Source organism: Fundulus heteroclitus, chromosome 7, assembly GCF_011125445.2.
Source record: "Fundulus heteroclitus isolate FHET01 chromosome 7, MU-UCD_Fhet_4.1, whole genome shotgun sequence".
In the NCBI taxonomy this organism is placed as follows: domain Eukaryota; kingdom Metazoa; phylum Chordata; class Actinopteri; order Cyprinodontiformes; family Fundulidae; genus Fundulus; species Fundulus heteroclitus.
Genome location: NC_046367.1, coordinates 39,210,081 through 39,224,944, shown reverse-complemented (window position 1 = coordinate 39,224,944; position 14,864 = coordinate 39,210,081). Strand labels below are relative to the sequence as shown.

General features: G+C 41.5%; 1 protein-coding gene across 1 annotated transcript in view; it reads right to left on the bottom strand.

Moving 5' to 3' along the window:
• The window catches only part of LOC105937031 (dynein, axonemal, heavy chain 7), a 98,483-nt gene extending 84,875 nt beyond the window's left edge, over positions 1–13,608 (bottom strand). Inside the window, 19 exon segments of the mRNA XM_036139622.1 lie at positions 3–189; positions 341–708; positions 806–946; positions 2,892–3,071; positions 3,377–3,523; positions 3,642–3,866; positions 4,238–4,316; positions 4,535–4,662; positions 5,637–5,906; positions 6,104–6,283; positions 6,386–6,569; positions 7,001–7,120; positions 7,429–7,554; positions 8,824–8,896; positions 9,123–9,303; positions 11,394–11,469; positions 12,520–12,676; positions 12,765–12,852; positions 13,521–13,608. Coding sequence (XP_035995515.1) covers positions 3–189; positions 341–708; positions 806–946; positions 2,892–3,071; positions 3,377–3,523; positions 3,642–3,866; positions 4,238–4,316; positions 4,535–4,662; positions 5,637–5,906; positions 6,104–6,283; positions 6,386–6,569; positions 7,001–7,120; positions 7,429–7,554; positions 8,824–8,896; positions 9,123–9,303; positions 11,394–11,469; positions 12,520–12,676; positions 12,765–12,852; positions 13,521–13,589 — 2,979 coding nt within the window. The 5' untranslated portion in view covers positions 13,590–13,608.
• Between the last annotated feature and the right edge of the window lie 1,256 nt (positions 13,609–14,864).

Sequence of the window (14,864 nt, the reverse complement as noted above, 5' to 3'; positions counted from 1 at the left end):
ACCTCGGTAACCTGCATCATGGTCTCCCTCCAGGTTTTATCCACGACTGTGAAGCGGCGTCCCTCCTCAGGCATCTGCACCATGATGTCTGGGGAGCTAAAGATGGGCTCCAGGTAGAGCCAGGTGAACTGCACCTTTAACCACTCGTCCAGGATCTCCTGCAAAAGCAGCAGCTTGCCCTCCCATTCTCTGAAATGAAACAGTGGCTTCATGGAACTGCAGCTCTGCATCGGTTTCGTCCAATCAGAGGCCTGACAGGCAGACCACAGACCAATGAAGGGTTTCTTCATGTGGGCTCTAAAACATTTAGAAACTCTGGAGCGGCCATGTCGTTTCTCACCGTATCTCTTGCTCAAAAGGCTTGATGAAGGGCGAGCCCCTCATAGTTTGCGTCTTCACTATGTGGTCGTCCAGCAGCAGCTGGATCTCCTCCACGGAGGACAGGATGAAGGTGCCTGTCTCCCGATAGGCCAGCAGGGTGAACTCTATGTCCCGCCACTCGCCGCCCATCTTCTCCAGGGCCTTCTCCAGAGAGTGCTCCTTGCTGGCCGCCTCGCTGATGCCTTCGAAGCTGCTCAGGTGCTGCTCCAGCTGCATGGACAGGTACTGAGCCACGCACGCCTGCTCGTCGGCAGGGTGCAGGACGAAGCCGGACAGCTCTGACATGGCGTCCCAGTGGCGCGTGCGCAGGCCCGGGTTGCACAACACCTACAGGGCCCAGATAATGCCGGCAGTGGAGAACTTTTAAACGGTTAAACAGAGAGTATAACAGGAGAGGGTTCTGTAGGAGAGGCCAGGTCTTTACCTGCACCATGGGAATGTGCTCCTTAAAGTCCTCCACTTTGGCCTTTATGGTTCTGGCTATTTTCAGGGCATTGGGCACCTCACTGAAGCCTTTCTCCAGCTTGTATAAAGTGCGCCAGTAGTTTCCAACATCACCCTCCACCTACAGGAGGACAGTTTTTTATTTTATTATCACCATTAATCTGTATATATAACGCAGTAATAATAGCTATTAGATATTAGCACCTCTTGGCTCAGCATTACTACCTACAAAAAAAGTCTTCTCTAAAACAATTTCTGTCACGCTTTTAATAAAAAAAGTAAAAGTCAGGCCACGTTGGACCTCCAGAAGTTCTTGAGGTGGCTTGGCTGCTCATGAGGTAATTTAAGGAAAATGTATGACAAACACATTTGCAGAATAGTGGGGAAAGTAGAAGTGACAACAGAAAATGCGTGAATTTATAAACAGAACAGATCAGGATCTGCTCTGATGGTGACGCTGGCAGATCTGACTGGTTTCCAGCGTGTCTCAGCTGGTTGTCAAAGCTCAGTGGCTGAGATTCTGGCTGCTGGGCTGTTAAATGGTTGCTAAGGTGAGCACTTTCCTAATGAAAGCCTTTAAAAGACGGTAGACAAGAGTGTGACAGCAGGATGGTTCTGTTAGAACCCGTTCCAGAAGATCCTCCTTCCATCCATCCCCACCCATCCAGGCTGGGAGAGTCAATCTCTCAGGATCAGGGGGCGATATGTGGGGTAAACTCTGGATGGCTCACTAGTCCATCACAGTTATAATAGTAATATAGTAATATAATAATATAGAGATGATTGTACTTTATAAACAGCTGTGGAAAATGTTTGAGAGGTCCCTTAAAAGGGTTTTGTTTCTGTGAAGTGTGTTTTTGAGGAATATCGTCATTTTGTTCCGTTCTTTAACTCCAAATCTAAGACTCCAGATCAGAATATTCTCATTTCTCATGTTTACCTGTAGAAAATGGAAGATGGCCAAAATATCAAAAAAATGCAGATTTTTCAAACCTGGAGTAACACAAAGAAGACAAATTGTGATGCCATGTTTTATGGTTCTTTCGATGTCCTTGTTTTATGGTTCTTTCGATGTCCTTGGTTTGAATTTGTGTCTTGAACATTCAGCTGTATGTTGTTTCCTGTTTTATTTTGTGATTTTTTTTTTTAGTAAACTTCCTGTTTCAGGGTCACAGCAGGTCTCAGGTTGCAGCCATCCCACCTGGTTCTCAGTATATTTAAGACCATTGTTTTCCATTTTAAATAAAATCCCTGATCCCATAATTGTCGGTACATCTTACACTTCCTATACAATAAAGATATATTTTTAAAACTTATTTTAATTCTAATTTAATATGAATTTCTAGGAGCTTTTAATTTGTAATTCCTGAATTGCTGTTTTCCAGGTGCGTGAATTATCTACAGAGGTCTGTTTGTCTCAGCCACTCTTCAGAATCCAGTTTTCTGTATGAACTTTGAATGTTTCTGTGTAATTTCAACTATTGGCTCAGTTTCATCTGAATCGTTTGGATTAATGCTGAGTTACTTCCAGATCAAAATTAAGTGGAAGATTTCCAAACGCTCCTCAGACTCCCGGTCGGTCTCAGACGGCTGCTCCTTCTGAGCTGGGTTTGGGTTCTGGTTCTACTGGCTGAAGCCGCCATGTTCTTTAGGCTGAACTGTCGCGCTTCTCGTTGCGTCACACCTCAACCCGCCTCAAAGCCAACGCTGATTGGACGTTCGTTTGGTGAACGGCTCCAAATTTTCTTTAACGGAGAGTAGCCAGACTGATCTGCGAGTGAAACCTTGAAAGCTTGCGAGATCAGGATGGTCTCACGAGGCTAAGTTTCTTCCTGTTCGAGGGAAGCCGTTTCCTTTCTACTGTCACCACGTGCTTGCTAAGGAGAAGGAATTGCTGCAAAGTCAATGACTCGTAGTAATCACCCTTCCTTAGTAGAAACACTTTTGTCACCATTTGGTTCTGTAACCGTCACAAAGATTTGATCTTCTTCAGTTTTTCTAGGTAGGAGAATGAAGCTTGTTGTCAGTGTTTTCTGAGATAAATTCACTCCTGGCTGGTTTTGTACCTTATCTGGAATGACAGCAGAGAGCGGCCCACAGAGCCACTGCTCATGGTGCGTCAGGAAGTCGTAGGCTGTCTCATACAGGCGCAGAAACGGTGTGAATCTGTCCTGGATCTGTTTCCGCTGCGGGTACTGGGACACCGGCCAGCCGAAGGCCTCTTCTTCCAGATTAAGCTCGTTGATCTATTCAGAACAGGAAGAGGTTTGGGCCGAGGAAATAAACCAGAAATTAGTGAATTCAGTAAATAAAATGAAAAGACAGATAAAAAAGAAGGATAACTGAGGGTGTAAAATGATAAAAGGGAGTGAAAACTCTATTTCAGATCCAATGCCGCCACCTAGAGGTAAAACAATTAAAGTAAATTGATCACGTTTGAAGCACTGTGTGATTTTATACATCTTTATGAGTTGAAGCTGCACTGAGGGAGCCCTGTAAAACATTTAAACCTCCAGCCTGGGTCTGAGACGGTGATGAACTCCTACTTTACCTTCTCACTGGCTGAGTCCAGCCTGGCATTGAGGGCCTGCGCTTTCTTCAGGTACTTGCTCAGATCTGACAGCTCACCAAAGCCAAGAAACTCCTTCATCTGCACGCTGCAGCTCTCCAGTTCGTCCGTGAAACGCTCCCGGTGCATCTGGAACGATTCCAGTACAAACACGTCAGCTTTTTATAACCTGACCTCCAGTAAATTATATTAACTCTGGTTGGTGCCTCAGCTTTAAACAGTCAGGGATTAAAGCAGAATCACAGACCTTCAGTTCAGACTGGTAAAGCTCTGTTTTCTCTTCAATTATCTGCCGGTTTTTCTCAAAAATGGGCGGCATCCGGCGAAACCAGTGAACGGTTTCAGCGTTGAGCTCCTGCTCCTCTGGCGTCAGGGTGACGAAGTCCACGAGGGAACACAGCTGTCTGTTGGAGTCAGCCAGCCGCTGCTCCAGAAGAGGCATTTCTGTGCTCAAAACCTTCTCAATGTAGGTCTGCAGAGAGAGATCAGTGCATCATTACATAGAAAAGAGCTTAGAAATAAACAGAGGCTAGTCTGGTTATCGTTGTTAGCAGTTCTGGAATGAAATCAGTGAAATTAAATTGAATAAAAGTTTTATTGCATTTTTATATCAGAAACAACAAAAAGAGAAACATTGTGAATGAGAGAGACGTACAGAAGGAAAACACAAATGTATAAATATTTAGATGTGAGGGGGACTGACAACCTAAATAAATAAAACCCTCTCTGTCTTCTGGACCTGCTGGGTAATTTTCTTAGTCTCTGAAAGCTGAAGGGCGCCGGTATGTCACACATCCAGAATGTAGGACACTTTCAGATCGATCCAGGAACCGTTTGACCCACCTTCAGCTCCATCAGTGTCAGGGTATCAGCTGGCGAGCTCAGAGCCTTCTCTGAAATCTTCTCAAACTCATGGCAGAGGCTGTCGGACAGAGAGAGGATCGTTATTCAGGGGAAATGGGAGCAGGATCTCAGTGTCTGCACCTAGAAATATCACAAATTCTCAATTTCCCTACAAAGACTTCTTCTGTGAGCATTTCTTAAGGATCATCACAGAGTTAATGCTGTTATTGGCCGCCTGGTTGTTTATTTGTCATATTTTTACAGCTACAGAGAGGAAAAGGGTAAAAACCAACTAACTTTCTGTTGATTTCCTGATGGTCCTGTAACATCTGCACGGCCAGTTTTTGTTTGAGCTCCTGAGCACGTTTGACCAGTGAGTGGATGAGCTTGTGGGACTGGACCTCAAACATGCCGAGCTGTATCACCTACAGTCCAAAATATTATTAATCAGCAAACATCGACCAGACCAAATCTTTCAGTAGAAATATTTCCAGCCGTTTAAAAATGGTTCCTTGTGAGTTTCTGTGCTTGGAAAGTTATAATCATGCAGCTTTCATGCAGGTTTAATGGAAAACATAAAAGTGGTGTCAAACATTTTCAAATCCTAAACCTCAAAGTTTTTCTGCAGACAACTTTTAAAAACAACACAAGTGGAACGAAAGTTCTGAACAGATCAATATAAGCAAAATAATAATTATGGACAGAACAATAACATGTGACCTACTAAAAACAGATCTGTACATAAAATACAGAACAGAAAAGTAATTTTAGTCAGTACCAAAAATACACCTTATAGTCAAAAGTATTGGGTTCATATACTTTACACATATGAACTTTATTGTCATCACATTTTCTTTTTTAAAAGCTTTGACAGGGTGTTGGACTTCACATCCTTACAGCTTTCATTCTTCTAAGAAGTCCATCTAGATGGTTTAAAGGTGAATTTTGGGGAAAATCTGACCATTCTGAGATCATTTATGAGGTCAGACACCGATGTTTGGCCAAACTATGGCCTCCTTTCTAATTTATCCTAAAGACGTTTTATTAAATTGAGATTAGCACTCTGTCTCTAAAGCCTTCAACCTCAGCCAAGGAGGTAAAATAGGCCAGACAGACTCTGGCAGGTAGATCTGGACCTAATCAGCCCTGCTGTATAAACCTGGTTTAGTTCGTGTTTTAATCAACCCCAGTGGTAATAAATATAACGAAAATGCACATTTGGCCAAAGCTTGAACCTTGGGGGACACTAGCTATGAGGGGAAACATCACTGGGGAGAGATCCTCTAACTGGTAATAGGTAGAAATTAAACCAGAGCGGCTGACTCCTTACACATTGTTGTAAACAGGACAACAGATACTTATCATCTAGAGTCAAACACACTCATGTTCCAGATCTTACTTTGCACGGCATGTACTGAATCTCCTCTGCAAGCTGGTGATAGTAGACGGCCTCCTCCATGATGTCTTGGAAGGATTTCCGCTGACTGAGGAACTGCTGCACCTTCTCCTCTGCCTGCCGGGACACCAGCATGGAGTACTGGTCGTACCGGTGGACGAACTCTGTGGGCTTCTCTGTCTCAGCCCAGAACGCCCTGCGCACCTCCTCCTGCTGGGCCTGCACGGTCTCTGGAAGGATGATGGGCTGCAAGGTTTTTCCCACATTGCACTCCTGGCAGGAGGTGAAAATAGGGATGAACTGAGGACATCAGCAGCCATTTCATCATTGGTCTGTTTCAGACTATTTCACTTAGAGAGGATTCTTGATAATAAACAAATAGTGACATTTCATGTAAAAAAAAAAACGACAACAAGTATTAACAGGCCATCATATCAGACTCCATCCTGGCTGTAGAGTTTTATTCTTACCCAATCTGGAAACAGTACGGTTTCTACCCGTGGTATACGTCTGGTGGACCTGAGCATGAGCTCAAACGCGCTAATGACGGCCTCCTCATACGTCCTGAAGTCTGGCTCAAACTTTATGTCCGTGTCCTCCAGGATCAGATGCACAACAAAGCCCGGTGTCCCTCTGGTTCTCTCTGAATGCTGGAAGACGGAGGGGAAAATGAAAACAATATTCACCAGTCTGGTTTGTTTATTATTTATTTTTTTATTAAACTTGCCCGACATATTAAAGTGCTCTCCTACCAAATCCTTAGAAATGAATCTTGTGTAGTCACTCAGTGAGTTGAGGGTGAGTTTCTGCAGCTGCAGGGTCATCAGAGCTGCTACGCAGTTGAAGAAAGATTCAAGTTTGCCCTTCTTGCTGAGGGAAAGCAGCTGGTTTTGCACGCTGCCCACGCAGAAAGCGTTGTGCACATCAGAGAGCCAACTAAAACAGAAAACATGTTAATCATTTAAAAGACGGATCAAACATGAAAACTACGACTGAGTCACATTAAGCCCGGCGTGATTCTCGGGGGAATAAACAAGCATGCATCGTTTCCTCAATGAATGAAGGAAAACATTTAAAATGATGATGAAGGCTTTAGTATCAGTCAATGAGAGATTGAATTCAAAAAGAAACATTTAGTCATGTTGCACATGTTGTAGCTTAAGAGCTTCAACTGTTTTATAATACAAGATGCTGATTCTACAAGAAGAAACATTGATTAAAAGGTTAGCTGTGCTCTTGCAGTATAATGTTATGGTTCCTTGTGTCTGAAATCACTGTTGAGATTTACTCCACAGCACTTTGAATCTTCACCGCCTTTTATCTTCTCACAGTTATTTAAGATTATTTGTGAGGCAGGCGAAACTCACTGTTCCAGGAGGAAGGTTTTGGTGAGATCAGCATGTTCAGTGACCATCTGCTGAAACTCGGACAGCTCGACGAACTTTTCTCTGCTGCAGAACTCTGCCACATCAATCAGACGGACGTCTCTGAAAGGAAGTCACCCAGGAAAGGGGGATTACACAGAGTTCGCCCCCCCCAGAACCACCATGATCTGCGGAGGCACTGGGCTGCAGCTTGGAAAGTCTCTGCAGAGCTTCAGATCTTCCACAGGTGAGTTATATTTATCATTAAAAAAAACTGTGGTTCATTTACAGAGAAAATCTGCTGTGTGCAAGATGTTCAGTGTTGATAATATGGTCAACGTGGAGCATTATAAAAATATAAATAAGAGTGCATATGAGGGAGGATTTTATTGACTCAAAGCTCTTGGTGGAGAGGTGGAAGAGAAACGTACTTGTAAAATTCGTGCCACAGAAGCATCAGTTGCAGCAGGGAGCGTCTGACACAGTGAAGATTTTGATTCATCCTCTTCCTCGCTTGGACAAACGAGCGATTCCACGGCTTCGGCACCATTTCCATTCTGACAGGACAGGATCATTTTTTTAATGAAAACATCACTAAATTCTAAACATTTTCAGTTTCTTCTTGTTTAAATGCAAAAGAAGAATCTGTTTAGGTTCAGATCTCCACTGTAAATTCTCCATAACTAAGGCAAAATTAATCCCTTCAGTTTTAAGCTTCAAGTCAGAGAGATTAGATCTGATTTCACATAAAGCTGAGTATCATCAGCGTACCTGTGCTGTGGCATTCCCTGCTTGTCAATGATGTGCTCTAATGGAAGCATATACAGTCATATTCATTCTTTTAGAATATTTTTTGAAAAGTTAATTTATTTTATCTTCAAACGGAGTCAGTTGAAGTGGTTAAGTATGAGGATGGCCCTGTGCGCCTCCCTTTGGGGGTTTACAGGGCACCTCCTATTGAACAGATTTTTTGTCTGATATTTCTGTTAAATATGATGATTTTCTTCTAAGCGCAAATGAAAACAACACAGGATGAATGAGTCGGCTTAATGAAAGGTATGTTTAATACCTGCTTAAAGGTCGTTATTTTCAAATGAGCCTCATCAGAACGCATATCCCATTTTATTGAAAAAGACTGTATGTATGTTAAAGAGTGGTGGTCCAAGGACTGAACCCTGCAGGACCCCACAGGCGTCTGTGTTGGCCCAGGATCTGGCATCCCACAGGGCCACAGAACTGGCTTAGTGGTGCTACCTGGATCAGTTTAGAGAAGTTCTAGAGTCCAGTCTCCAGGTGAGGGCAGTGGGGGAGAATATTACGGTCAACTGTATAAAAAGCAACTGTGAGGTCCAAGAGGAGGAGGAGGGATGCAGAGACCATTGTGCAGTAAAAAGTGAGGTCAGAAACACAGACAATGATCTGAAGGTGTTTCCAGTCAAACCCAAATTAAATGCTGTTCCAGCACAATGAATGAAGCTAAAGAGTTAGCCTCAAACATCTACAAAATAAAACACCAACGCAAGGAAGAGTGAGTGCAAATGTTTCTCCGACAGACTACTCAGCTCATACTGGTTATAAATAAACGGTCACATCAGCTGCTGAATCACAGACAACGATTAGTTCAGTTGTTTCTGCGTTCTAGCTTCTTTTTATTAAATAAATGATGTCATAGTGAAGACGTGTCACCCAAGTAAAAACTTTAATGACATTGTTTTTAAAGGAGGTAAAATTGAAAAGGGATGTACTGAACATTATTCAGTGATTTTTATGCGGTTAGAAGCCTGGTTACTTCTTACAGAGCTGACATGAACCTTGTGTTGACTTACTCTAGTCTGTGAGGAGGCAGATCCGTCTCCTCTCCCGTCTCACTTCCGCTTGAATCTTTGAGTTGATACGATACTGCAGTCAAACACAGCAGACGATAAAATGTTTTCTGCTACTGCATTTCAGGATAAAAATGATTTTAGATCGAATTCAATCATGGATTAATACAAAAAGCATTTGATAATTCCTCTATTTAGGCCACAATTTATGACTGTGAGAGGAATCAACTGACTCTTGTTTGCCATTTGTTTACAGCAGGAAAAAAGCGTAAATTGGATTTTAGAAGGGATTGAACTAATACAGATTGCGGTCCTGATGCTGTGCAGATATTCCCCCTTGATCTCATCATCCAGCAGGCTCAGCTCGGTGCTCAGGAGTCTCAGCTTGGAGGGGATCAGGTCATGGATGTTCTCCAAACAGGACTCTTGCAGAGGAGCCACATTCACCATGCTGATCCCTTTCTGGATGTAGAGGTTCTGCATCTGACAGGGCAGAAAAATTATGTTCAGTAGCAGAAAGACACTAAGCAATCCACATGGTGATACAGAAGCATGCAGAACACACGTAGAAAGAGAAAATGTTTATTATGAGCAGCTTATGCATTGGTCTGTGAAGAGTAAATTCATAATATGTATAGAAATTCTATATTTCTATTAGAAAGTGCATTGTCCATGAGATTTCTAGCAATGTAAAAGAAACAAAACACTAGAAGGGTAAATTTTTAAATGTATTTCTGAAAACAGAAAGCAAAACCTGCAGCTCTTTCTTTCAGTAAACCTTTCCGGTGAGTTTTTCATTAAAATTTGGGTTGACTATTACTGGTTTCCGCTGCTCAGCCCTTCTTTATGGTTTAAAGCAGACAGATGTGGGCATGAGATGAGCACGTAGACCCTGTGAATATAAAGCTAAGCTGCTGGACGTCATGCAGAAGGAGGCCTGGAAGAGCTCTGATGAAACAAGCAGGAAGACTATCTGCACCTACATTAACAGCTCCACATGCCTGTCAGCCGCACCAGAACCAGCAGATATGCTGTCTCTCTCACGTCTCACCAGTATTAGCCAGGAAACCTCTTTATTATGTCTGTTCTGAACAACTGAACTTGGGCTCCTGTCCAAAAGCGACTGCAGTCAAGCTTCTGTGAGAGAAGATCCGGGGCTTCTGGTTAGTCTGAACCAGTTTCAGGCTGCAGCAGCGAGTGGATCAGCAAGTTCTCTCTCCACCTCATGAGGCCACGTTGCAGCTGCCGTTCCAACAGCCTGTTTCTCCTTTAGGCCCTAATGTTCTGGTTGTAATAAGGCTGTTAACCACCTTTTATCTTTCCTTTACAACCCTTTAAAGTGATCTTAATTAACAGTCCTGCTGATTTTTCTTGAGGTCTGTGTGACAGCGACAGCAAAAATGTCCTTAAATATGAGGAAAGCAGAGAAGTAAGCTGGTAAAAGCACATCTACAGTGGACTATTAGCATTTCAATAAATATCTTTATTTCAACATAAGCAATATATCTGCACCAAGGAGGTCAAAAAGTCTAATCCAACCCCGGGTCTTTCTGCATGGAGTTTGCATGTTCTCCCTGTGCATGTGTGGGTTCTCTCTGGGTACTCCGGCTTCCTCCCACAGTCCAAAAACATGACTGTTAGGTTAATTGGCCTCTGTAAATTGTCCTTAGGGGTGAGTTTATTTGCTTGGTTGTTTGTGCTGTGTGTCTCTACATTGTCCTGTAATGATCGCTGGCAGTAACCAGCTCCCCCCACCAACCTGCATGGATAAGCGGGTATTAACAGTGGATGGATTCAGCATTAAATGTGTTTTTTTTCTGCTCAATCCTGTTATTTTCTAATTATTTTACCATTTTGCACAGGCTTTAAAAGATGACCTGGATACATTTCACTGCTGTTGTATAACTACACGTCTAACCAAAGCAGTTTGAATGTTATGCTAAGAAAATAATAGGAATTAAATTGATTTTTTTTTTTTTTCAAAAACTCCAGCTAAACAACAGGGAACAGATTGGGACTCTGTGACAGAGCGCCAGTAAGAAGGCACCGTGCGTATATAACCTTCAGTCCACATGTAATAAATCAAGGGTAGCTTCACTGCAAAAAGGGAACTAAAAATGAGTAAAATTTTCTTGAAATTAGTGTAGTTTTCCTACATTTGAGCAAATAAATAAGACTATTTGCCAATGGAATGAATATTTTTACCCCTAAAATAAGATAGATTAGATATCCTGCACTTGAAATAAGATGATGGAGATGAATTCTTCCTATATTAAGTGTAAAAACCTTATTCCATTGGCAGGTAGTGTTATGCATCTGCTCAAATTAAGCAAAAATACACTAATTTCAAGAATAATTTACTCACTTTTGTTCCCTTTTTGCAGTGTTCTGCACCTTTTTAAGAGATGAACAGATCCTCTGGCCGACTGGAAAGTCAGAAAGGAGTGAGGAGTCGAGACTTTTACAGGCTCAGAAAGAAAAATGAACGTCTTGCAAAAGATCAAACCCATAAAAAAGAGACGTCATCACTGATAATAGATCACAGAGCAGCTGCAGTAATATTAGCGGCCTACCATTTCACGTCTGGTCTCTCCTGTCAAGGTGAAGTGTCCATCCTGTGTGGAGCTGCGGCCCTCAGAGACCCGCTGACTGAAACCAGACCGTGCAGGAGTTATGGGCCAGTCCTACAGTGACAAGCTACTAACAGACTGTTGTTATATGAAACATAATTAACTGTTTACAGACTAGATTCTTCTAAAAGGCCGCTGAAAACCACAGACATCATATACGTAGACGCGTCATAGGGAGCAGGTTCGCACGTCAACGTCACCGCCATATTGTATGTGGCAGAAAAAAGTTGAGTTCTGTTATTGTGAACGTGAATCAGAGAAGATTCCTGTGCTGCATGGAAATGTATTCTGGCTGATTTCACTACTTGTATCTGCCTTCTATAAACTAAGGCTGCACCATGTTGCAAAACTGGACACACCAAAGCTGCAGAGTGGCAACACAGGCTATATTTACATATATATATATATATATATATATATATATATATATATATATATATATATATATATATATATATATATGTGTGTGTGTGTGTATTTGTGTGTGTGTCTGTGTTATGAATATAAGGATCAATTTGTTAAATCTAAACACTGTGGTCTTCATTATTCCATAAAACCGTGTTACATGTGAACCTTTAGGAACAGACTTTTTGGGGGAGTATTAAAGAGGTAAAATTAATAATATGAGAAAAAAAAAGTCCTAGGTCAATAAAGTAAAAAAAACAAACAAACACAAAAGTGATAATGTTATGATAAAAACATCATATTATGAGAATTAAGGGGGAACATTTCCAGAATAGTCACAGTTGGCAGAATTATTGCACTCCTGGAGTAATAGGGCCAGGTTAGATTATTTTAAATATTTTTATTCTTTAGGAGAATAAATTCAGGAGAATGAAGCTAAAGGGATACGAAAATAAACTTGTAATATTACAAAAACAAAAATACTATGAATACAAAGTATATTCAGAGATTAAAGTCCCTCTGATACTGTTTAAGTGACTAAGTAACTGCAGATTTGCCACATTTAAGATGGCGGACGCTCTGACGCATCGCAGCATAGGCAGAACCCGCCCAATGACGCGTCTACTCTTATATTATGTCTATGGCTGAAAAAGGCCTCAATCACCTCAGGACTTTAATCACACTTTGGTGCAATCTCTTGTTCTTTTGCCTCACGTCTGCCCAGCTGCTCCTGGAGCTCCTGAGCTTCCCGGCTCTGCTGTGAAACCGGGCCTGGGCTCTGCCAGAACCTCCACTGGGTCCGCTGCAGTCGGGAGCATCTCCTGCAGCACAACACAAGCAACACGCAGGTGACCAACCAGGACGCTGCTGATTTTATGCAAGGTGTCAGAAATGATGAACTGAACTGACTTTCCTCAGCTGCTTCGGGGCTTTGATCTTCGCTCCCAAGCAGAGAAAACGAAGGTTTTGTCTCCATCCACGGCGGCTTCCTGCAGCCCTGGGCAACGGATGCTGGCCTTGTTAACAGCTTCAGTTTAGGGTTAATAAAAAAACATATTTTTTTCCCCCCAGAGATTAACAGTTTAACTCACATCAGCATAAACATTACAGAAACTTTCTATTAAGGTCAAACTGTATTGCAATTGTGAGACTGGAATATTTATCATCATGTTATGTTATCCACCTAAATACATTCAAAGTTTCATTTTGATATCTATTTCAATAAAAAAAAAGTTATCATCCTTTTAATGGTCTTTTTTAATGTGTCCTTTAATTTGTAAATCATTTTAATTTTTTTCCAATGAATTTTCTATTGTCCATAATTGTGATTTTCTTGACTTATCAGTCATAACTCTCAATACTTTCCCGATTTCAACAAATGATATATATATATATATATATATATATATATATATATATATATATATATATATATATATATATATATATATATATATATAATTTAAAAAGTTATGTTTGTTAAACCAAAACAATTTAGCACTTAAAGTAGTTGGAAAAAATTTCCAAGTGCCTACAGAGAGCTGACAGCAGGGGGAGCTTCTGCTCGTTAAGCGTCGCGTTTCCATGATTTTTAGTTAAAAAAAACAACAACGTTACGTTTACCAGAGGTTCTGTGTTTTCCCCCCATCACATTCTCCCTCCTACCTGCTCCGGGCCTCGGTTTAAACGAGCCGGACTGTCCGTGAAATCCGGTTCTTTCCTTTTGAAACTCATTCCGGTTTGAAAACTTTCCGCGACCGACAGAAACGTTTAGTTGCGTTGCTAGGTCGGTTGCTCGGCAACGCGGTAACGCCTGAGCGCAGCGCGAGCCGAGATTGATGAGCGGAGCGTGTGAGGAGATGGAGGTCACGCATAAATAAATGAATAAATAAATAAATAAATAAATAAATAAATAAATAAATAAATAAATAATCAATAAATAAGACCTTCAATAAGAAAAGAAAATAACTAAAGGTCATGTATAACAGTAAATAAATAAATAAACAAATAAACAAATAAATAAATAAATAAACAACCAAATAAATAAATAAGAAAAGAACATGTGAGGAGCTAAAAGGTCATGCAGAAAAATAAATAAATAAATGAATAAGAAAAGTAAAAACGGAACCTGCTTCCTTCTGTCCGGGCCAAATGGGACGCTTCAAGACAAAAATAAACTTTGTTACGATAATAATAATAATAATAAAATAATAATAATAATAATAATAATAATAATAAATTTATATTTGGAAATACTAGAAATAAATGTCAAAGTATGTTTAATGTAACAACTGAAAGTATTAATAAATATATATTTAGGTGTAGGCTGCACTGTTCCACAGTGCGTAGCACTGCTGCTTTGGAGCAAGAAGGTCCTGGGTTTGAGTCTGACCCTTGCCCTGGGTCTTTCTGCATGGAATTTGCATGTGCTCCCCTGTGCATGTGGGGGTTCTCTCCAGGTACTATGGTCTAAAAACATGACTGTTAGGTTAATTTGCCCTTTTAAAATTCTCCTTAGGTGTGAGTGTGTGTGTGAATGGTTGTTTGTCCTGTTTGTCTCTGTGTTGCCCTGCGATAGACTGGCGAGGAATCTTAGCTGAATCTTCCTCCCAACATTGTTTCAGTTCCCTGAATTTTCCAGACACCTCTCCAAAGACCACAGCATGCCATTCCAATCAGTTTGAGGCATGTACTTTGACTAGGACATTTTGTTTCAGAGTTGCTGTGTTTTGGGGCCAAGCTTTAGCTGGCAAATAGACGGCCTCACATTTGACTTCAGCGCACTGTGACATAAAGAGGTTTCAATCCACTGCACGACTCCTGTAGCTGGAGAGCAAGCCCAGATCATCAGCCCTCCACCACAGTGCTTGATAGGAGATTTGACTTTGTACAGGAATGCGTTTACCTTCATCTAAAATCCCCAGATTTATGACCAGAAGTCCCCAGAAGTATGGTGCCTGATTTAGATGCAGTTTAGTGAACTGCCGCCATATTCCTCTTAGAGGGGAG